General features: G+C 37.4%; 1 protein-coding gene and 1 long non-coding RNA gene across 3 annotated transcripts; one reads left to right on the forward strand and one right to left on the reverse strand.

Annotated features, from left to right (window-relative positions):
- Positions 1–12,591: 12,591 nt before the first annotated feature.
- Positions 12,592–21,621, reverse strand: UTP23 (UTP23 small subunit processome component). Of its 2 annotated transcripts, XR_010377035.1 has the most exons (4): positions 21,328–21,621; positions 20,256–20,430; positions 18,858–19,317; positions 12,592–18,084 (listed from the first exon to the last, which is right to left on the reverse strand). XR_010377035.1 is itself a non-coding variant. In XM_010988437.3 (3 exons), exons 1-3 carry the CDS (start codon positions 21,513–21,515, stop codon positions 18,934–18,936), a joined length of 747 nt encoding a protein of 248 aa, XP_010986739.1. In that variant the 5' UTR covers positions 21,516–21,621; the 3' UTR covers positions 18,773–18,933. The 2 variants fall into 2 exon arrangements, 1 of the variants encoding a protein (XP_010986739.1); XM_010988437.3 differs by lacking the exon at positions 12,592–18,084 and having other exon boundaries at positions 18,773–19,317.
- Positions 21,622–21,736: 115 nt separating this feature from the next.
- Positions 21,737–24,051, forward strand: LOC135318720 (uncharacterized). Its single transcript, XR_010377036.1, has 3 exons — positions 21,737–21,873; positions 23,779–23,824; positions 23,995–24,051. It is a non-coding gene; the product is annotated as an uncharacterized LOC135318720 (long non-coding RNA).
- The last annotated feature ends 1,076 nt before the right edge of the window (positions 24,052–25,127 follow it).

Below are 25,127 nucleotides of genomic sequence, written 5' to 3' on the forward strand. Positions count from 1 at the left end.
GCCTGGGAGCGTCTGCTCACTGCCGCTGCCCAGCATCACCAGGGAGTATCGTAATGCACACAGCTTGCTTGGGAAAAGATCAAAATTCAAAATCTGAAGTACAGTTTCCATGGAACATGCATCGCTTTTGTACCATTGCAGAGTCGAAAAATCGTAAGTAATCTGTACATATTACTTTCCACAATGCTCCTCCATTGCCTCCAGGCTCCAGTGGAGATGTAGATCCACAGGGACTCACAGAGCTGCCTCCTGCCCACCTCCCCGCAAGTCCCAGCCTCTCTAGAGCCACGCCCAACCAGTCCTCCACCCCTCAACCCCATACAACTGTCCACTCTGGGGCCTTCCATACTTCCCAGCTGTGCTCAACTACCCCAGCTACATGGGACACTCACTCCTCTCTCTTGTCTCAGTTTTCAAATTACCTTTTTCATAAGCCCTGTGACTTCCAAGGTCCCTGAGGTGGAACTTAACCTGTCTATCCATTGCCTTCTCAGCGTGTGTCTTTCTCTAGAGTTAGATCTAAGCCTTTTGAGGATAAGCCCCTCCCAGAGACAAACTTTCCTCCTATAATGTCTCCACCCCCTCAGCCCATATTTTCACCTCTTAACACGACTCAGGGGGCTTTATTTCTTCACCCTGTGGTATCTTCAGCCCTCCTTCAGGAAAATCTTTAGTTGTCATATTTAGTAAGCTTAGGTGGTAATGAAAGCAAAAGATTGCATCTTGAATCTGTGAGAGAGCTATTATTAATCTTTTCTTTTACCAGAACAGAACAATTACTCTTACAGAATTTTCTCATATTTCCATGGCTCCAGGATATGCCATTTTACATTATGAAATCAATTCCTTTTAGCCCTTCAATAGCCAGTGGACTCTAACCTTAGCCACTATTAACCAATGCTGAGGGAGAGGCATTTGCCTACATGGGTTTATCTGTTTCACAATGAGCAACTGCAGATATGGGACTAAAATGAGAAGTGTAAAAGTCATTAATTCTTTGAAGCTAGATTTAATTCTAGGCTATAAATGAATCTTTGATTATGGAAATAACTGACTTGGCTATTTTCTTAATCCAAAAAAAGTTTCAAACACCAATTTATATCAGAATCACTTCTCCCTCCTGAGTTTTATCAAATTTGTATTGCTCTTTTGCGTGTTTGGTATATTAAAAACATTTTTTTTCTTTTTGGTCCGGTTTGTAGAGATGTAATTTATATACTGTTTTCCTATGCTATAGATGTATTCACTGTATAATTCACTAAGGTGTACCGATCTATGAAAGATGACAACACATACAGTTCTGTAACTGCTACCACAATCAAGATAAAGATTATTTCCATTATCCCAAAATATTCCCTGTGCCTCTTTGACCATCAACCTCCTTCCCACACTCTCAGCCCCCGTCAACACTAATAAATCTCTGTCCCTGTAACGTTGCCTTTTCCAGACCGTTACATAAATGCAATCACACAGTTTGTAGACTTTTGATTCTTTTTTCACTTAGCATGACTATTTTGAGATTTATTCACCTTGCTGTATGTTCTCAGTAATTCATTTCTTTCTGTTGTTGAGTAGTATTCCATTGAATGGATATAACAATTTTTTCTTCCATTCTCCTATAGGTGGACGCTTTGATTCTTTTCAGTTTTTAGTGACTATGAATAAAGGTGCTATAAATATCTGCAAACAGGTTTTCATGTTGATGTATGCCTGTATTTCTCCTTGGTAAATACATAAGAGTAAGATTACTGGGTCTTATGGTAACTGAATGTTTAACTTTACAAGCAACTGTCAAACTGTCTCCCCAAGTTGTTCTGCTATTTTGCATTCACACCAGCAACGTACTAGAGTTCCACCTGTTTCACATTTTTGCCACCATTTGTCCATGTTTTTTCAGTCTGATCATTTTAATAGGGGCATGATGGCACCTTGTTGTGGTTTTCAATTTTATAAGTTTTAATCCCTTAGTTTGAATACTGTTAAAGCCAATGAGTCAAGTCTAGAGATTTAGAGACAATATTGCTATTTATATTTTAAAAAAATGTTTCTCAGTTATAATTGTGGGACCTGAAAGAAGCATTTGATGACAAACAAATTTGAATCACTGAATTTTTAAAAACATATTTTTCTTATTACTTTATTACTGAGAATAACTACTCTCTTCTCCCATAAAAAATTAATAACTACCATTTAAAAAATTCCACAGCATGTAAAACATTTAAAATAAAAGCAACAAATATTTATTGCACCCATATTCTGTACAAGGCCATATATACAAATCACTAATTGTCTTGTCCCTAGGATCCATTCTTCTCTACTTCCATAGTAAATAATGTCCTGATTTACCTGGGTATGTGGCTAACTAGAATAAAGGTTATCTTTTCAGTCTCCCTTGCAACCAACTGGCCACACATTATAGAAGTATCACGTGGCAACTTCTAAGAACCTCTCTTAAACAACAGTCGGCATATGCACTTTGTTCCCTTTCTACATTGTTCCTCCCTCCTATCTGATGGCTAGAGCTAAAGAAGCCACCTTAATCCATGAGTTACACTTGACAATGAGGCTATTCACAGAGGAGCAACAAGACAGAAGCAGCTTGAGTTCCTGAGAATTTTGCCAATCTCTGGATTTAGATGGAAGAAAGAAATTTCTATCTTGTTGTGGTAGATTGAACAATTACCCCTAGTTCTTCACTTCTCCCTATACCCACATCCTTTCCACGACCTCATCATGGGTGGAGAGTATTCCTCCCTCTGACTGTGGGCTCAGCCCTGTGTTTTATTCGTGGGTAGCAACAACAGTGTGCTGGTTCTGAGCCAGAACCTTGTGGGGCATGCTTGCTATTTTGTGCCTCTTCCTTTACCAGAAGAATGGCTCTGATTAGCCTGGCCCCCACTCCGATCCAAGGAGGCAGGAGGCATCCCAGCCAAAACACAGACCTCAGGGAGAAGCAGAGGTGCTTCTGCAGTGACAACCTAAGAACTATCCAGCTGGGCTCAGCCAAACCACAGCCAACAACTGTAGAAAATTATTGATTTAAGCCTGTGAGTTTGGCGTGGCTTGTTGCTTAGGAATATCTAACTGAGGCTCTTATTCACACGACTGTCATTTTGCCTCCCTGTTATTCAGGGCCAAACCAAATCCTAATTAATTCAGATACAAAGGAGCAGAAGATAAAGTCGAAGCCTTCCAGGAGTATGTAATCAAAATGGAAAATAGGCAATCCCTATCAAAATACCAATGGCGTTTTTCAAAAAACTGGAAAAAAAAATTCTAAAATTTGTATAGAAACAAAAGACTCCAAATTGCCAAAGCAATCCTGAGAAAGAACATAGCTGGAGGAATCTCATTTCCTGACTTTAGAATATACTACAAAGCCACAGTAATCAAATTACTGGTGCTGGCACAAACACAGCCACATAGATTAGTGGAACACAACAGAGAATCCAGAAATAATCCCATACACTTATGGTCAATTAATCTACAACAAAGGAGGCAAGAATATACAGTGGGGAAAGACAGTCTCTTTGATAAGTGGTGCTAGGAAAACTTGACAGATAAACGTAAAAGAATGAAATTAGAACATTTTCTCACACCATATACAAAAATAAACTCAAAATGGATTAAGGACTTAAATGTAAGACCTGAAATCATAAAATTCCTAGAAGAAAACATAGGTAGAACAGTCTTTGAAATAAATCCTAGCAATATTTTTTGGATCGGTCTCCTAAGGCAAAGGAAACAAAAGAAAAAATAAGTAAATAGAACCCAGTTAAATTTAAAAGCTTTTGCATACAAAGGAAACCACTGACAAAACAAAAAGACTATAAAAAAGAAAATATTTGCCAATGATATGACTGTTTATATATAAAATATATAAACAGCTTATACAACTCTATCAAAAAACAACCTATATATATATACATATATATATATATACACACACATATATTTTCAGATTCTTTTCCATTATAGCTTATTATAAGAAATTGGATATAGTTCCCTGGGCTATACAGTAGGTCTTTGTTGTTTGTCTATTTTATATTAGTAGTGTGCCTGTTAATCCCAAACTCCTAATTTATCCCTCCCTGGCCCTTTCTTCTTTGGTAACCATAGTTTGTTTTCTATTTCCATGAATCTATTGCTGGTCTGTAAATAAAATTTATATCTTTTTTTAGATTCCACGTAAGTGAAATACACCTGAAACTAATATTGTAAATCAACTACACGTCAATAAAAAAATAAAATTAAAAAAATAAAAAAGGAACATTTTAAAAAAGCTTATATAGAATTTAAAGAAATTTCATTTTAAAAAACCTGATTAAAAAATGAAAAGACCTGAATAGACATTTTTCCAAAGAGGAAATGCAGATGGCCAACAGGCACATGAAAAGAAGCTCAACATCGCTAATCAGGGAAATGCAAATCAAAACCACAATGAGACATCACCTCACACCTGTCAGAACAGCTGTCATCAAAAAACCCCAGAAATAACAAACATTGGTGAGGATGTGAAGAAAAGGGAACCCTTGTGCATGGTTGGTGGGAATGTAAACTGGTGCAGCCATTACAGAAAACAGTATGGATGGGCCTCAAAAAATTAAAAATAGAGCTACCAAATGATCTAGCAATTCCACTGCTGGATATACATCCAAAGAAAATAAAAACACTAATTCAAAGATACATACATCCCAGTGTTCATAGCAGCACTATTTATAATAGCCAAGACATGGAAGCAACCTAAGTGTCCATCAACAGATGACTGGATAAACAAGAAGTGTGTGTGTGTGTGTGTGTGTGTGTGTGTGTATATATATTATATATATATATAATATTTACATACATATATACATATACATACACACACACGACTCAGCCATAAAGAAGAAAAATTTTGCCACTTGCAACAACATGGATGGGTATTATGCTTACTGAAATAAGTCAGACAGAGGAAGACAAATACTGTATATTATCACTTACATGTGGCATCTAAAAAAATACAACAAACTACTAAATATAAAAAAACAGAAACAGGCTCACAGATACAGAGAACAAACTAGTGGTGACCAGTTGGGGGGAGGGGGAAAGACAGAGGTAGGGGATTAGGAGGTACAAACTACTATGTATAAAATAAATAAACTACGAGGATATACTGTGCAGCACAGGGAATATAGCTAATATTTTACAGTAACTATAAATGGAATATAATCTATAAAAGTTTTTTCAATTTTATATTTTATTTTTAAAATTTGTTGTGGGAGGAGGTAATTGGGTTTACTTAATTATTTCTTAAGGGAGGTACTGGGGATTGAACCCAGGACCTCAGGCATGCTAGGTATATACATCACTGAGCTATACCCTCCCCTCTATAAAAGTTTTGAAACACTGTTATACACCTGAAACTAATATTGTAAATCAACTATATGTTGTTAAAAGAACAACCTGCTAACCGAAAATAAATGGGAACACAGGAGTGGAGTTAATCTAATAAGGAAAGTCCTTTTCACAAAGGCTGCTGTAACGAGTGGATATATCCACATAGAAAAAAAATGAAATTTGACCCCTAACTCATTACAGACATAAAAGTTAACCTGAGACGGCCAGTAGACCTAAGCATAAAACCCAATGTTGAAATAAGTTTCTAGGCCCAAGATGGAGCTGCTCCTGCCTGGAGTGCCCTGTCAGCAAACCAAATCTTAATTTTTGTGTCCCTCTAAATGCTCTGCTTGACCAGAAATGCAGTATATCCATTCAGCCAATCCCCAAACCCCAAAGCTCTTTACTTATTTCTTTTTCCTTCTCACCCAAACAAGGTTGCCAATGTGGTCCCAGCCAGATATTTTCTATTTTTCTTTTCCTCATTCTTTACTCTTTATCCTATAAAAGCTTTCTGCCTTCCACCCCATTTTGCAGTTCTCCAAACGGAGACTGCTTCATGAAGTGTTAAAGCTTGTTTGCATCACCGAAATTGTTATCTTTCATCATTCGCTAACACCAGAAACATAAAGCATAAAGGTTCTATTTCCTAAGCTAATTAGACCGAGTGCCCCCAATGTGCTGCTTTTAGAAAAGTAATTCACATAATTCACTAAATACTAATGAGCCAGACACTGAAAAACACTTTTGCATGCCTCGTCTCATTTCATCCTCAAAACAAACACCGTACTTTCATAACCCGTCCACATTTGTAGGAGATAGCAATGTTTTTATCTAACATTCACTCCTCTTACTTTGGTAAAGTCACCTGACTTTCCTTGAAGGACCCACTTTTCCCTTATACTTACTCCTTGTGGTTTCTCTGGCTCTAGCCCCAGACTCTGGTTCCCACGTCAGACATTTGAAATTTTGGTGATGTTCCCAGATTCCTGGTGCTGCTTTCTGCCTTGCTTTGGCGTTATGTTCCTCAACTTTAACTTGCTGAAGAATCACCTGGAGAGCTTGTTAAGCCGGGACTCCGGGACCCCAACCCCAGAGACTCTGATTGGTGGTTTTTCTGGGGTGGGGCGTTTCAATTTGCATATCTAACAAGCTCCCAGCTGATGATGATAATGAGGCTGGCCCAGTTGTTGAGAGCTTGTTATAAATGCAGTCTGGGCCCTACGGCAGACCTACTGAAGGTTGAGACCCAGAAATCTGAGTTTTAATAAAATCTCCAAATGATTCTTACGCACACAAAAGTTTGAGATCCACTGTTCCATTAAGTGCTTTTGAACTCTGACTTCATATTAGAAGTACTTGGGGAGCCTTGAAAAATATTCAGAAGCCTGGCACCTCCCTTAGAGATTCTCATTTGATTTTCTGAAAGATCTCATTAGAGACAAATTTGCAACCAACGGATGAGATGAGAAGGGCTACTCTGAATCATAATGTTGCCCTTAGGAAGGAAGATAGGGACCAGGTATGTGCCCACAGAAGTTGGCAGTGCAGGGGAGGAGAGAGAATGGGGCTAAGGGAACAAATATTTATTTTTTTAGGTCATTAAGTAGCCTTCAAAAATATGAGTTTTAATGGCTGTATGGTATTCCATTATACCCTGTGAATCATTTGCTGAGCATATACTAAGTGCCAGACACTATCTTATTTACAATCTGTATTCGCCCAATTTTACCCATAAGAAAACTGAGGCTGAAAGAAGCCCCAGTTGATTATTTGGACCTGGAACTACCTGAATTCCAAACCCAAATTCTTTTCTATGCCAGAGGTTCTCAGTCTAGCCGCACATTAGAAACATGTGAGAAACACTCCATTTACACAAATGGCTGGATCCCCTGCCAGACTAAAGGAATATAAATCTCTAGGGTGGGGTTTGTTATTTATTGCTTTTACTATTTATTGTTTTTACTATTCCTCATGCACAGTAAGCTAAGAACTACTGTCCCACAGCATTTGCTTCTTGTGCTGATTGTATATAGACCTATTTCTGAACCCTTTTTCCTTTTTGGTTTTATCAGAGTTATTTTCTTCTGCTGCTTTCATTACTTCTCCAAAGTTGCCAGAAAAATCTCAAGATAGTCCAGAGTGTGTTCAGCCAGAACGTGGTAAGGACCAGGATACACAACGACAGGATATTAGATCCAGAAAGATTAAACGACTTCCTCTCTGCAGTGAGAAATAATGAGGGATGTTATGAAATTGTCCTTTCAGGATGTTGGAGCAGAGTGTGTATCAGTGCAAAGGATAATGACATAGTAGGAAGGATACTGAATCAGGCAACACCTTTGAATGTGGTTGGATAAACCCTCCCTTATAATCAACCTTTCTTTTGGCTGACAGAGATGGAAAGGAAAGACACAGTGCATCTCTGTCGTCTAGGAATTAGTGATGACCTCTGGGAAACAAAGCTTCAGAATTGATGACAGGGCCCAGTGGGTAGCTGTGTATTGTAACCATACTTGTTCTAACAACTGGGTTTTATGTGCAACACACATGCATATGCACACAGTCCCTCTCCCTAGATGCCCCCCATACGCACATGTTGTCAGATTACCCCAATCAGAATAATTCATAACAGAGTGAAGAGAAAAGTAGTGAATAATTTTTAGAGACAGATGAAGTTAACAATATTTCAGTTAGGATACATATTTTGCCAAACATATTTCTAAATATTTCTTCCTTTTCACAAAAATGTAAGATTCTTTTTTCTAGCTACTTGTTATTTCCAAATGCCAAAGTGCTCAAGGAATAAAGTTTGGAGCAATGGATGTGCTACACTGGCCAGCCAAGTTAGACAGTCCGAATTTTGTCACACATAAAAGAAACAGTGTGATACTGACCATCATGAGTAAGGAAGATGCTGTTAGCGACCCTGTAATAGAGGTGATGATAATAGAGTTCATTTCATCCAATTCAATTTATTCATTCACTCACTCACTCACCGCAATACCATTTATTAAGCACCTAGGCACCACAAATGACATCAAGCACTACAAGAGAACAAGGATAAAATAAAATCATGTTCTTTGAACTTTAACCAAAGAAAAGCCAAGTGATGGCTCTAAATATCAAAATGTATTGTTTGAAGGAATGATGGGGCAACAGAAAAACCCAGAATTCATCAGGATCAAGGTTGCTACCAACCTGACCAGTTGTCTGGGCTCCCATCACCTTAAGGGGCCACAAATGTTGACAGTACATGGTAACAACAAACACAGGTCTTCTCAACACCCATGCTATTACTTGACAGTTTTCTTTCATGCCCTGCTCTTTCTGAATGTGGAAAACTAAGTGCCAGTACGAACATTATTATGTCTTATAACTAAACCACACCATGCTTGTGTTGCTTAGAAAATGTAAAATATTTACCTGTGCTAATTCAGTTTTGGAGATTAAAATATTTCATTCCATAGGGATTCCCATTTTCACACCAACTTGAACAAAAGACGTTGTAAAATTGTTGTGCAAAGTGATGAGGATTTGAGAGATGTACCTTTTCAGCATTTACTACCTGTGGAAAGGTTGAGATCATTTGTAACATTTTGGCAACAGAAAGGAACAGAAGGCATCTGACTGCATCAGGGAGAGGACAGTGAGCCTTAGCAAGTTGGCAGAGAGCCACCTGGGCTAATTCATAGGAGAAAAAGAAATGAAACATTACCACCCAAATAGTTTGGCAGGATTTTTTTTTTCCTTTAAAGAAACTGGAAACAATTTATACTTTTAATTTTTTTCTTTAGCTGCCTCTTAAAATCATCTAAAATGCAGAAGTATATTTCTTTGGCCCACTTGGTTACATGACTAATTCATGAACAAGTATGCACTGTATACCTACTGTGTGCATATTTTTCGTAAGTTTTATTGAGATATCATTTGCATAACACAATTCACCCATTTAAAGTGTACAAATTCAGAAAAATAAAGTACAAATTCAATGGTTTCCTATATTCACATTGTTGTACATCTAATCACCACTATCAATTGTAAAATATTTCATTACTCCAAAAATAAACCCTACACCCCTTACCCCCATCTGCCTGCCATTGCTCCCAGCCCCTATAGATTTGCCCATTTTTAACATTTCGTATAAATAGAATCATACCATATACGATCCTTTGTGATTGGTTTCTTTCACTTAGCATAATGCTTTCAAGGTTCATTCATGTTGTAGTATATTTCTTTTCATTGCCAAACAAATTGTATGGATATACTACATTTTGTTTATCCATTCATCAGTTGATGGGCATTTGGGCTGTCTCCACTTTTTGGTATTATGAATAATGTTGCTATGAATCTTTGTGTTCAAGTTTTGTGTGGACATAATGCTTTCATTTCTCTTGGGTATACACCTAGGAAAGGAATTCCCAGATAGTTAATTCTATGTTTAAGCGTTTGAGGAACTGCCAGACTGTTTACCAAAGCAGCTGCACCATTTTACACTCCCATCAGCAATGCATGTGGGTTCCAATTTCTCCACACCCTTGACAACACATGTTATTTTTGTCTATTTAATTATAACCATCCTAGTGGGTGTGAAATGGCATCTAATTTCCATTCGTCTTTTCACCTTCACAATAATTTTATTTGGAAGATTTTTGTAGAGGAGAGAAAGGTGTGAAACCTCCTTCTTTTATAACCTTTAAAGATTATCTTAATGCTTAGATATGAATTTTTTTTGCCTGATCCCTCCTCACCTCTCTTTATATTTATAATATAATCTACCTCAATTTTTTTTTCTTTGATGAGGACTACCCCTTATCCAATCTCCATCCATATAACTTGAGTAGAGCTGGTCCCTGTCCCCCTAGCCCAAGAACGAACACTTGAATCAGGTAACTAGAACCCTTGTCTTCGACCAGGGTCTAGTTGGGAGAGAAAAACTACACCAGTTAAGTGTACAAAGAGAATCTAATACAAACAGATATTAATTGGGTATCCAGTTGTTTACCAGGACACTAAACAGGTAAAAAGAGAACTCTAAGAATTCTGGAGGTAGCAACTGCAGGAAGCAGCTTCCGCCTTTAAAGCACGGAGAAGAAAAGGAAGAGGTTAGAATGATTAAAATAGAAGCGTAGAGAGGAGCCCTTGGGGCTGAAACCTCTAAGGAGGTAAACTCTAATCCATTGGTGCAGATGTCTCTCAGCTCAGAGGAGGGGCCCCATGGGTCTGATACCCAGACACATCTCATAAGAATGGGCTCTGGCCAGTTAGTGCTGGTGTCTGGTTCTCTACTGCAGGGAGAGGGGTGGAGGCAATAAAGCTGTTTCTGCAAGTGTTACAAATTGGATTTAGGGACCATAGGTAATAAACTGATGCAGCTTGAGTGAAGAAGTGACTCTCACAAGAACCTCAAGCAGTCAAGGAGTCTACAATAAGCTCACAGGAAGAAGCGTGTCCTTTCTTCTTCCATCCTCCTTCCAAGTCCTGCCTTAGTGCCCCTCACTGGCAGAATCTAAAAGAAAGCAGCTGCCAAAGAACTGTGGTTTGCAGAGTTCCAGCTCCAGCACCACAGTGTAGAGTGTGGACATGTGGGCTTGGGGCTGGCACAATCCACCATTTAGGCTACTCAGCATCCATGTGCATCCTTCTTTATACAGTTAAACTTTCATACTACCATTAAATACTCCCTGTTTCACCTAACGTGATGTGACTGTCCTTCGTACAAATGAAGGTATTCTCACTCTCTTCACAAAATGAGAAGATGCAAAATCCTAAGGGTCACTGTAGCTATCTCTAGGCTATGTTAATTACCCCTCAATTTCGATCTCAGTCCCAGCTGAAATTCTGTTATCTACAGATTAAATGGTAAAGTTAACCTCAAAAAAAAAATACTCTTTGATATAAATCACAGCAATATTTTTTTGGATCCTTCTCCTAAAGTAAAGGAAATAAAAGCAAAAATAAACAAATGGAGCTAATTAAGCTTAAAAGCTTTTTGTACAGCAAAAGAAACCATTTACAAAACAAAAAGATAACCTGAGTGGGAGAAAATATTTGCGAATGGTATAACTGATAGGGATTAATATCCAACATATATAAACAGTTCATACAACTCAGCATCAAGAAAACCAAACAACCTGATTAAAAAATGGACAGAAGTACCTGAATAGACATTTTTTCCAGAGGAAATGCAGATGGCCAACAGGCACATGAAAAGATGCTCATATTGCTTATCAGGGAAATGCAAGTCAAAACCACTATAAGATGTCACCTCACACTTGTCAGAATGGCTGCCATCAAAAAGACCACAAATAACAAATGTTGACGAGGATGTAGAGAAAAGGGGAGCCCTCTGTTGGTGGGAATGTAAATTGGTGCAGCCATTATGGAAAACAGTATGGAAAAAAAACTAAAAATAGAAGTACCATATGACCCATCAATTCCAGTTCTGGGTATATATTAAAAAACAAAACCCAAAACACTAATTCAAAAAGAAACATGCACCCCCCGTGTTCATAGCAGCATTATTTATAATAGCCAAGATATGCAAACAACCTAAGTGTTCATCAACAGATGAACAGATAAAGAAGATGTGATATATTACACAATGAATTATTACTCAGCCATGTAAAAGAATAAAATTTTGCCATTTGAAGCAACATGGATGGATTTGGAGGGCGTTATGCTAAGTGGGAAAAGTCAAGACAGAGAAAGACAATTACTGTAGTATATATCACTCATATGTAGTACCTAAAAAACACAACAAACTAGTGAATATAACAAAAAAGAAGCAGACTCACAGATACAGAGAACAAACTAGTGGTTACCAGTGGGGAGGTGGGGAGGGCAATATAGGGGGTGGGGCAGTGGGAGATACAAACTATTGGGTGTAAGATAAGCTACAAGGATGTATTGTACAACATGGTGAATACAGCCAATATTTTGTAATAACTGTAAACGGAGTGTAACCTTAAAAAATTGTATAAACAAAAATAAATAAAAATGCATATGAAGAGAAAAAACACTTGAATAAAATAATTAGGGAGAGAAGATAGTATATATATGAGTGTATAATTCTATTACATATATATCATATATATACATACACTTATGTATGTATAACATTTACATAATGTATGTGTACAAATGTATATATGTGTATACATATATGGATAGAAGCATAGCTACATATACACATAACAAAGAAAATATTCATAGCTGTTAGAAACATAATTTATTTAACTAGTCACAAGTCCATATTTGATATATTAAACTTCTTTCTTCCATTATTGTTTATTGCTGCATAACAAATTACTCCAAAACTTAATGGCTTAACACAACATTTTTCTCACGTGGTTTCCATGGGTCAGGAATTCAGGATTGGCTTAACTGAGTGGTTCTGCCTCCCATGAAGTCACAGTCAAGATGTTTGCTGGGTTGCAGTCATCAGAAGGTTTGAGGATTAGAGAATTCACTTCCAAGACGGCTCACTCACGTTGCAAGTAAAGTGATGCTGGCTGTTGGCAGGAGGCTTCCTTTTCTCTCCACGTAGAATTCTCTAGAGCTTAAACAGCCTCACAATATAGGAGCTGGCTTCCCCCAAGAACAAGTGCTCCAAGAGAAAGCAAGATGGAAGCTACTATGTTTTTAGGACCTAGCTTCAGAAGTTACACACCATCATTTTCATAATATTGATATACTGGTTACATGAGTCAGCTCTATCCCGTGTGAAAGAGGACACACAGGCTCATATATACCAGGAGGTGAGACTATTTGGGCACCATCTTGGAGGCTGGCTATTCCACTACCCATTCTATGTTTCTTTTGACATCAGGCAGAACCTCAATTTGTTCTTTAATTGGTGAGGTAACACAAGCCTTCATTCCTGAAGTATATGAATACATAGTAGTTTTGCCTCCCTTTGTTTGCTGTAGTTTTTAATTAACATTTACTATCAGATATAGAAGCACCTAAGTAGCCTCTTAAAGACTCTCGTTGATTCCAGAAACAGCCCTCCCTACTCTTATCTTGTAGCAGCAATCCAATTTGCTAACTGAAATCAGGAGCAATCATCCTAGCCAGTATAGTAACTCTCTTTTTTGCCTGTTGGTTCAGAAGCATAAGAAACTCCCAGATGACCTGGTGACAGTCTCATCTTCCATATCACTGGAATTATTGCTGCACCCTTGGTAGAACATTTCTCCTTTGGGAACGATATTTCCAATCCAGCAGAGCTCAGTCATGGGGGAGGAAATAAAAATTCTCTGAGTGGGTTATAAGATGTAAAGGTGAGAAGAAGAGTACTTCCACTTCCATCCTTTTAAGTACAGGACCTGTGTATTCTAGGTATGGATGAGACGCACCACATGGTGGCCTCTGATTCAAAGCTTATCGTGCATCTTGCAAGAGAATATCCATCCTTTCAAGGTGCTGTCTCTAAACTGGCACTGTAAATAGTGACATACTGAAGCAAGACCATTTAATACCACAAATTCTTTGATCAGAAGCCGTGTTAGCAGAATACCATGATGGTAAATAAGGCATTTTGTTAAGTGATACTGATGGAAGCATTATAAGAAAGAAAAGAAAATCCATATACAGAATAGGCCCTGTTCCATTAAGGATAAATTTCAACTCCCTCCATGATGGAAAGGATCCAGTGTTACCAACCTGCCACCATATGGCTGACTGGTTCCTTTCCCCTCCCCACAAGGAACAGTGCCTAATTGTGAGCTCAGGGTTGTCTCTTTTCGGCACATTAGGCATTCAGCAGCAGTGCTAGCCAGGTTAGGTATGAAGACCATGCATAGTCTCCATTTCTGCCACTGTAACTACTTTGTTCACAGGCCCAATGAACAAGCACTCAATGGCAGGAAAAGAAGCTGACATCTACAGAAAGTGCCATTTTGACCACCTGATAATTGAGTCTCCTCTACAGTGAATGCCTGATGGATTTTTCACGTGGGACCCAAATATCTTCACACTCTGTGCCCATTCAGAAAGATCCATCCATATACCTCTTCACCAGACACTCTTCTAATCAATCTTCCAATCCCATACTTCCCAAGTCCCTAAGTTGACTAAGATGTTCGTAGCATTTGCTACTTCCTGCTCATCAAATTCAACCTGCACAATGTCATCAACGTCGGGGGTCAGTGTGATGTGTGGAATGTTAAGATGATCATGATCTCTGCAGACTTCATTATGGCTGAAGGCAGGTGTGCTAAATTAGCATAAGCCAGACTGTAATGGTGTACTATTGACCTTGTCAAAGAAAAGCAAACTGATTTTGGTGGTCATAGCAAATTGTTAAAAATTAGAGGAGAAAAAAAAAGCATTTTCCATACAAGGTGCCAGGAGCTGTGTTGATTTGTTCCAGCAAAGATATTATCTCTGGAAGAGGTTCTGCAAATTAGTCACCCTCGGATTAACATTAAAATAATCTAGTCATGCTTTAAGAACCATCTGCCTTCTATACAGACTAAACAGATGAGATGTGTTAAATGGAGATGAAGTAAGAATCAACATTTCTGCATCATTCAAGTATTTAATGATGGTAGTAATCTCTGCATTTCCTCCAAAGAGATCCTATTCTTTTAGTTTACTACTCTGGCATGGAGAAATTCCAATAGCTGCCCTTTGGCTCTTCATACCATAATGACCCTTAGTCCATAAATGAGAGCTAATATGGAGACACAACCAGATGCCTAGTATGTCTTTAGCAATTACACATTCTGGAATTGGAGGAAAAACACAGGTTGGGCTCATGGACCTGTGACTCAAACTTCGCATACAACACAACTTATCACCTGACCACCATAAACTTCCACTTTTAATGTTGGACCAGATGCATTTTGGGTCCCCAGCAATTAGCATCAATTCAGAGCCAGGGTCTAGTAATCCCCAAAAGGCCTGGGTATTTCTATTCCCCAAAGCACATTCACTCTAGAAAATGGCCACAGGTCCCTTGGGGGAAGGCTTAGAGGAAAACTTGTAGCAGTGCTTCCAGGGACCTTTCTCAAGGGAACCCAGCCTCCCCTTAAATTGAGGGGCTCTGGGCCTGTGAGCTGGTTTAGGTCTGAAAACTGGTTGAGAAGCTATGACTCTTTGTAGTAGACCTGCTCTTATTTTCACTTATTCAACAAATACGTATTGACACCTACTCCTAGTACACTTTATCATTAATATAAAGGAAAACCAGACCTAGACAGATCTGACAAATAAGGTAATTAAGACTACCTGAAGTAGATTCGTATCAAGTATAATTGGTAAGCCTCGTATTTTGAAATATTAGCTAATGAAGTCATCGTATTTTGAAATATTAGCTAATGGCAAAGATTTTTAAATAACTTATCTTTATCCTTTATATTTTTGTGTATACCTTAGAATGTACAGTAGTAAATTTATATAGTTGATAAATATACACATTATAGGTGTACACAAAAGCTTTTTACAGGCAAGGATGCATGATTAAATATTTGGAGGCCACTAATCTAAGATCATACGAGAAATCAGTTCCTAAATTCAGTCCAGACACCTAATCTTTTGTCTTTATCCCCAAACAGTTTTGGATTTCAATATAGGTAGAGCTATACTAAGTTATCACATTTTTTCATTTATATACATTTTCATTTACAACTAAGAATTCTTAAGCTATAGTTCAAGACATATTTTTAAAATATTTTAAAATATTCATTCTACCCATCCATGAAAACCTATTAATTAAACCTGTCAAGTCACAGCCATTCTGCCTTACCTAGATGCAGTCATAAAACAGTCTCTTAACTCTTAACTTTATGCATAAATAGAAGACAGGAAATCTTTTTGCTTTTGAAATTCAGTTGTTCTGAAATGACTTCTAGTTTTACTTTATATACTTATGGGAATAAAAAATGGCTGTAGGGCTTTGAAAATGCAGGAAATACAGAATCCTGCCCAAACACAACTGCAAACACTTTATTTTAAAGCGTTCAAAAAGGATAGCAGTTTTCAGAAATACTATTTGTTTTTAGTCTAGCAAACTTCAGAGTTGAAAAGCACGTGTGTTCCACTTTTATCCCCAACAAAGCAAGTAGCTACCATTTAAAGCAGATGTTCTGAACATTTTTTTCCAAACCACAAAATGGATTGATTGCCTGTGCATACTCCCAGGGCCCCCGTCTTCCCTAATTTGTATGGAGAAAACAGAGCAAGTAGTGCTAGCGATTTTCAGGGTGGTGGCAAAGGGTAGTATTCTTTAAAGAACTGAAGTACAAAGATATGAGATCCTTCTGTTAAATTTAAAGTAATTTTTACTGAGAAAATATATAAATGACTAATCCAAGTTGTAAGCTATTAAATGTTTTACAATGCATTTGTATTTTTGTGTTTTAATTTAAAAATTACTACTTCATAAAAATGAGATGACTTTTCCAGCTCTCCAGTGTAGGCTGTTAAACTAAATACAGGCAATCAGACAGCACTGAGTAAACATAAGCCTTGTTAAAAACACCTGTAATTTATGCATTTCAGCATACTGAAATGAAGGTCATCAGGGTACATTTCACTTGATTTATCACTTTGTCTACATTTGATCTGTTTCTTAACTCTGTCATTATTGACAAATGTTACTTCTCTTCACAGGAACTATAGAACTATATTCAGTTTTTCCCAGTACCTTTGCTTTTCTTTTAAAAAATATTCCTATCATAAATTTAAACCAGAATCATGAAATGACAGTAGGAACAATCATCTGGCTTGCCAAATACAGCCTGTCTGCTCTTCCCAGTGTAGGTAGAGCTAACGTTCCACTTTCCACCAAAAAAAGCAATTATGAATTCAACTGAGAATGACATTTCCATAGGAATAAATTTGAATTGTCTCATTTTTAAGAAAAATCACTTATTTTAGGCATAAGTAAGAACTTATTCATGAAATACTTCATACATGGCAATATTCTAAGGATACAAATTAAGAACCACTTTGAAAGTATCACTGCCAGCTCAAAGTCAGAAGCTACTGATTGCACTTCTGACAACTTTATACTTCAATCTTACACTGCAAAAACATTTCAACTTTGGCCTGATGAATAATTAAAATAATTGGGGAAGGAGCTGAAAAAGTCGTTTGATTATTTGATTCCTAATTGAACTGACCCTTTTGACATTTTAAAAATAACATATATAGCCAAACTGAAAGAGAATTATTCTGGAATTTTTGCTACTGAAGTTAACATTTACATCTAAAAAAATCCTCTTCTGTATTGGATAAATGGAACTCAAAAAAAGTAAAGGGATTTCTTTCCCCTAGGGCCTTATAAACAATTAAGAAGTTCTCAAGAGAAACTGAGTGAAATGATTTGTAACCAAGTATTCTTTACCTTGCTAGATTATCAGTGCAACAAATATGAGGTTAAACACATTGGATGAGCCTCAAAAAATGTACTTCCTACACACTCTATGCTCCACCACAGCAAAAGAGGAAACCAGGAAAGAGTAAAATGAAGAATCTAGGCTACAAAAGTGAGAGAGTAGATTCTCTGTATAAGGGCAGGATGCGCCTGGGTGAGAGCTGAGCAACATGCTTGGTGGAAAACCTTTCCACATTGGCAGACAGAGGGATGGCTCTAGAATTATCTCCAGGGATAAGGAATTACCTGATATTATCATATGAAAAATTATGAGATCCTTTCCAGAGTTACTGAAGAATGTGTCAAGATCAAGTCAGATGCTATAAGAAAATGAGGCCATTATTAACTTCCGAAATAACAGAAAAATATAAGAAATAAATTCAATCATAGCATGCTACTTTGTTCAGTACTAAATAAAGTTTATGGTCATCATAGTGAAAATGCTGAATTTGGGATGTATAAAGATTAAAATATTAACATATTGGAAAAATGGTGGAATAAAATAAGCAAGCAAATCTCTATTCTTTCTAGTAGGAAGTTAATAAATAATGGGTAGATCATAGGTAGCAGCATATTCATATTACCAGGAAATACAAAGGTAAACTCTGTAACAACTACATGAGTTGTAAGAGGAAGTTTCCTCTGTGAATATAAAAGGATTATCTGCTTTTTGTCATGAGTGTTTTGGTACTATTTGATTCTTTTTAAACTATTTGCATATAAGGTCGGAAGGAGAGACGCAGCAGTAAGACAGAAAGAGACAATGGTTTTACATTAAAAAGCCCACCCTGAAATTCACTAAGAAAAGTGAACAGGATCACATCAAAATTCATTCACTCTTTTTTAGTTTTAATTTTTTTGGGGGGGAGGAGGTAATTAGGTTTCTTTACGTATTTTTAAATTATTCTTTAATTTTTATTTTCTTTTTTAGTGGAGGTACTGGGGATTGAACCCAGGACCTGTGCATGCTAAGCACGCACCCTACTGCTGAGCTATACCCTCCCTCTTATCCACTCTTTCTTTAAACAAATAATTTTATACAAAGGCTTGTGGGTCAATATTTACAATTACAAAAATAAGTTTACTCTTTTACCATAAATATTTCCACAGCTTCAAAAAGAAACTTATTTTTCATATTTGAATGTGTTTAAAAGTATCCAAAGGATTCATTATCCTTCTGCATTCTGCTTTTCAGAAAGTACTTTTGAAGTAGATCTGTTCCGGATTCTTTTTCTTTTTCTTTTCTTCTCAGAGGCAGATGAGTTTGTATCCGTTGCTTTTTTCTTTTTCTTCAAACAGCTAAGAGGATTGGGGCCTTTTATTTTCTTGCGCTTTTTTCTTCTTCTCTGTTCAGGGTCTTTTACTAAACCCCGTTCCTCCTTGAGGTGCTTGATGCTTTGTTTCTCATGCACTGAGACAAGCTGACCTGACTCTACTGCTTTAACAAATGCAATTGTTTTTGGAGAAGGTTTGTCCAAAACTATAGTATTCTGAATAATAAACATGAGAGGAATTCCAGGCTTTTTCTTTACTTTCATAGACAAACTCTGATCCTATTAAAAAGAAAAACAGAATTATTTAGTTCAGATATGTCAATTAAATCAGATGCCTTAAGTAGATGTCTAAGAACTTAAAGAGGGCTATATTGAAAATAAAAGAGACCAGAGGTTTTACTCTGCAAATCAGTGTGTCAATAACAGGAGTATATTTATGATAAAGAAAGGAAGAGAAACATAAGAACTGGTGACAGTGTGAACTGGATTTATCAATATTCTATGTTGATCAGTATTCTAAGACCACAGACTTTCTAGGACCACGAATTACAAACTAATGCAAAGGTAAATATGTTAGGTGATATTCCTTGTTCCTACTCTTAGACAGGTTCAGAAAGGGTCAAGAATGCTCAAAGAGATTGAAGGAGTAGAAACAAAGTAGGAATCAGCTGACTCATTCTAGATTCAGCTCTGCTTCTGTGTAATTTTATAATTCCAAAACCATATTAAGCAAATCTAAATACACAAACTTCATTATTATCAACCCTGAGAATCTCTCTTTCCATGCTTCCCAATCTTTAAAAGCCTAAAACAGTTCCATATTGATAGTATGTTCTCAAATAATATGACTTTCTGATAAATAGTATGAAATACAGGAACATGAAAAAACATGTATAAACATAAAATGTAAAATCTTTGCTCCACTTACTTCCCTTCTAGAACCCTAAAACATATCACATCTCTATATCAATAATTTTTTATTTAAGAAAGGAAACTTCAGTAATTAAGAAGAAAATCAATATGCTTAAGGTTCTTATCTCAAATTCTCAAATGACAATTGCTTCTACTGACTACAAATTTAACTTGAAAGCCTGCATTTAAAAAAGTTGAAACACTTAAAACCACTTCCATGTAATTTTTTTCTAATGATAAATAGCTCCATATGAAGTATAAATAGAAATGGTTAAAACTGACTCCGGTTTTAAAAGTAGTATCACCTGTGTTGCCACAAAATAATGATGAGGATTTCCCTCTTCAACCATGGAAAGCAGACATTCTGATCCACTCACTGCACTCTTGAAATGGGGACAATTTCGAACCTGGCATTTTTGTGCAATCAGCTTTGCCCCATATAAGTCCTTTCCCAACGTTTCTAACTCTTTTAACACACACCTGAAAAAAGAAATATTATTAGCAACTCACAATTGTAATAGATGTACATCGGTTTTTCATATAAAGCAAGTATAAAAAACAACACTCAAACTGTACCATTACAATCTGAATTTGTCATATGTAGCCACAAATAATACAAGAATTATTTTACTCTTAAAAGACCTAGAAAATACATAGATTAAGTAGAAAGAAAAGAGTAACAGTTTAAATGTATCGAGCACTTACGATGCGCCAGGCTGAATGCTAACTGCTCTGCACATAAATTCTCGTTTAATCTCAAAACAGTCCTACAAAGTTGGGCATCTTACTTTAAAATTATCCTTGCTTTACAACACCTCATTCTGAAAGATCTCAAGTAACAATCCCAAATTCAAACTAAGAGGTGGTAGAGCTGAAATGTGAATCTAAATAATGTGACAGTAGATCCTTGCCACTACAGTGCTACATTCTTCAAGTACAAATCGGTTATACCTTCAAAGTATTTTCTGTTCATAAGAGTAAACATTCTGAAGTCATCAGCTTGTTTCAAAATAATCACACCTTTCTTTCATTTTGCATTTTCATATTAATACAATGTTTTTCGAAGTGTCTTCTATATACTACCCATGTCAGAATAACAGTTTCTAACTGCTTTCTCATCCCTAAATAGGAACCTCCTGTGGAGGAGTCAAATATTAGCATTTTAATAAGCCCGGTTGAATATCCGCTGGGCATCGTACTTTCTGCCCCACAAAGTAGCTACTCGCCCGCCCTCCTACGGGCCCCGCGGAGCTGTTAACTCTTCGTGGGCGGGGCGCTTTGCCCCTCGAGAGATCGCAGCGGAGGTCTATGAGCAGGGCCCTGCGTCTACCGCAACCACGGGACCGCCCGCGCCCCCCCCGGACCGGCCAGGCCCACCTGGTGGTGCACAGCTGAGTCTCCCCCATGAGGTAGCGCGGCAGCTGCTCCCGCAGCTGGATGCGGCCCCGCAGCGCCGCCTGACAGAAGGTGCCGTCCAGCAGTATCTGGTAGGGCTCGCGGACCCCGAAATTGTTGCGGAAGAAGCCAAGATGCTTCTTGGCGTGTTTCTGCCTCGTGATCTTCATTTCTGGCTTTCCCGGACAGAGGCCACGGGACCACGAAGGAGCAGCCAACGCCTCCCACAAGTCTCGCGAACTGCAATGCCGGCTTCCCCCGGAAATGAAGAGCCCTTGGCCCCGGAAGCAAACACCCCCACGTGCCGGACCTGGTTTTGGTCACGCCCCGACGAGCGCGCGCTTCACCGCGGTGCCCGCGCTTTAAGGCGCACGCCCTCGGGGGCGGAGCTTGCGCCCAAGCGGGAAAGCGAGTAGCGATTTCTCACGGAAGCGTACATGCGCAGTCATGGGCCGGATTGAAAGATTCTGCACACTGCGTCTAAAGCGTCATCTGCCAGGCAGCCTCTCAATAATCGGCGGTATGATGGTAATCAGTGGTATTATTGAGAGTTAATATTTTATAGACACAGTTCTAAGTAATTTACCCTATATTTTTGCCTTAATGTTAATAATTCTCAGGTGAGGGAAGGAAAGGGCCCAAACTATATTGGACGACAATGGGCGGGTTTGTGCTGGTTGCCTTGTTACAAGGAAGTTAGGCACATTTACTAAGGGCCCCTGGTTCTTTAGCGTCAGAACTATCGCTGGAACTCTGCCTTGAGTTCAGATGTTCCTGCCACCCCTTATAGGACTACCATCAGTAAAGAGATCAAAGTCAGGGCAAAAAGTCCCACTGTTCTGCATTTCTTCTTCTTAAGACCATTGTAAATCACTCACAAGGAATGTTTCAGAAGGGCTTCTCAAGAGCTTCATCTTCTCAGAGTCAGAATCCCTAAACTAGGGTCCTAATTCTTTCCCTAACCCAAGCCATTTAACCTTGAGCAACTCTCCAAGAAAGCTGGGTTCCACTTCCTAGTGTCAAATAGGTTGTCAGGACTAGATTAATTCTAAGAACCCTTTTTATGCCTATAGTCTCTGAGGTAGGAAGACTGCATACTGGGCTAGTAACAGGAACGTACAAAGCTGACTGAAAGTTCAGAAATTACTTGGTCAATTTGATTAATCAAGAGAATGAATCAGAAGATTTTGAGTTCCCTAGTAGCTAATTGCCATGTATCCACTTCAATTCAAGGCAAAATAATCAAAGAATGGGGAGTATGGAATTTTGCATTTTCGGTCTGGCCTGGAATCTGTCCCAGATCTAGTTTTGGTGAAAGATTGAGGGAAAGAAATCAACTCAGAAAAGTAACTTACAAAGTAATTGAGATGTATTGTTTGCGTTTGGAGTTTTATTTGAAGATACAGGTTTATGAAATTGGAACTAGGATATTTTATAATGTTAACCCTGTCTTGATTCCCGGCACAACATCACTTAGATGGCTGCTTTCATTTAACTGAAAATAAATTTAGAAATTGGAAGCCATGTAGAGTTATTGTAGGACTGGATTCATGGTTCTTGAGTATAATCACTCACTACTTCCAATCTGAATACTCTCTTTATCCCTGTGTGCCAACACCCTACTCTGACTATACTCCCACCACAGACAGAGAAAATATACACTCCCAGCCTTGCAAAACACTTAAAACAATTTTAAAAATAGACTCACAGATTTATCTCCCAGCTCCATCCCATTGGCCATGTTTCACTAAGAAAAATGTGGTGCAGGACTAACTAGGGATTTAAATCATGCTCTAGTTTTTTTTTTTTTTTAATTTATTAAACTACAGCATTTTTTCCCAAGCTCTTTGAATATGACAGTGTTGTTGGCACAACTGACCCTAATTTCACAAACAAAAAGAAGGTCTATGATGCTGATTATCAAATTTAAAACAGAATTTTCTAATATAGCACTATTCCTCAAAACATGATCCTAGGGCATGTAGAAAAGCTCTTAGTAACTTGTTTATTATGCCCATTTCTGACTGAAAACAATTATTGAAGGAGAGGGACACTATTCAGAGAGGAAGTGACATTTATTACAATCTCCCCAAGCTACTTATTATGCATATTAGTGTTCCTAAGGGACTGTTTGCAGTAAAGCATCACTGTTTACCCAATGGGATGTTTTTCACTAATTGGGCCACTGAATACTCCTATGTCTGATGCCAAATGGCCTAGTATTGGAAAATCAATATTTGGCCACAACCAAGACAGAAAACAAATATTGCCATTATTGGATGAACTATTTGGATATAACTTCAAATCTGAAATTTTACTTTGAAAATTATTATAATATCATTATTAAAATTTTAAATAGTCATTGAAAATATTTTTGACCTTATAGTGCAGAAACCTTAATGTCTCAGCATTGCTGCTATTTTGTTTTCTCAGGTCACTACACTGGACGTTTTCCAGGCCAAATAGACATGCAGTTGAGGTAGGTAGGGGATTAATTTACTTTTCTTTATTTTTTCATACTCTTCATATTCTTTATTACATCTGGATCAAAAATAATTTATAATATGATGTTGTACATGATTTTGAAGTTCTTTTTTCATGAAATTTTGATGAAGCCAAGTTGACATGAAAATGATTTATTCTTGCAAGGTATGACTAATTCCCAAACAAGACTTTTCATGAAAGATTCATGACCTAAATGGAAGTAAATAGGTAAGTATTAAATATAATTAATAAAGGTTATTTTGTTTAATTTCATAAATGGTAGTATACCAAATAATTCAGCAAAGATATCTATTGTAATATTATTCTGCCTTATATTCATATTTAAATATTTATAAACATTTGTTAACATCCATTAGCTCCAAAAGAATGCAACATTCTTTCTAATGTTACCCAGCTAACATAGTCTTTAAATAAATAATTTCCCTAAATAAATCACTTAGAACAACTTAGGTAAAATGGTTTGTATTGAGGGCCTATTAGTCCTTCCCTAAGATCCCCTAGGATAAATTCTACCTGGGACTTTCTTACTGTGAATTTTTATGTATAGAGGAATGTCTTAGGAAGGTTGGTTTTTAAAGAACATTTTTTATAGTATTCAAATTAAAAAATAACACACACCTGTTATAACAAGAGGAACAATGGAACAACACAAAGATATTCATCGCCTCTTCCTTGACCAGATAACACATGTTAACCTACTGTGTACCCTTCAGTAATTTTTTTCATAGTCATATGCTTATTTGCATGTGTACGTAGTGATTTTTGTCACTCTATGTTATTCAAAATGGAATCATATTTTATCACTTCTATACATTTTGCTTTTCTCACCCAATAATCCTTGTGGAAATTCTCCCTCCGCACACACACTCCAAGCCAGTTGGCATAGCTCTCATTCATTATTTTTAATGTCTGTGTGAAATTTCTCACAAAATCAACACATTTAATACAATGGATATGGAACAGACTGTGAATTGACATTCAATATCTCTTCTCTTTCCTTTAGTAATAGAACCCCAATTTTATTCTGGTCAATAATGTCCCAGAGAAGAGAATCCATCACCCAGTCTTCTGTGTGTTTCAGTAGTCACGATTAAGTTTTAGCCAAGGATAGGTAAGTTTAAGTGTTACAAGGGACCTCTCGGAAAGCTGCTTAAAGAAGTTGACCTAACTTGGTGGTGGGCACTTTTGTTTTTTTTCCATCACCTTTCTTCCCACTCCTTGGAATTTGGATGTGATGAAGGGAACACTAGCAGCCTATTTTAGACCAGGAGGTAAGT

The sequence above is a fragment of the Camelus dromedarius genome, chromosome 20 (genome assembly GCF_036321535.1).
Source record: "Camelus dromedarius isolate mCamDro1 chromosome 20, mCamDro1.pat, whole genome shotgun sequence".
Classification (NCBI taxonomy): domain Eukaryota; kingdom Metazoa; phylum Chordata; class Mammalia; order Artiodactyla; family Camelidae; genus Camelus; species Camelus dromedarius.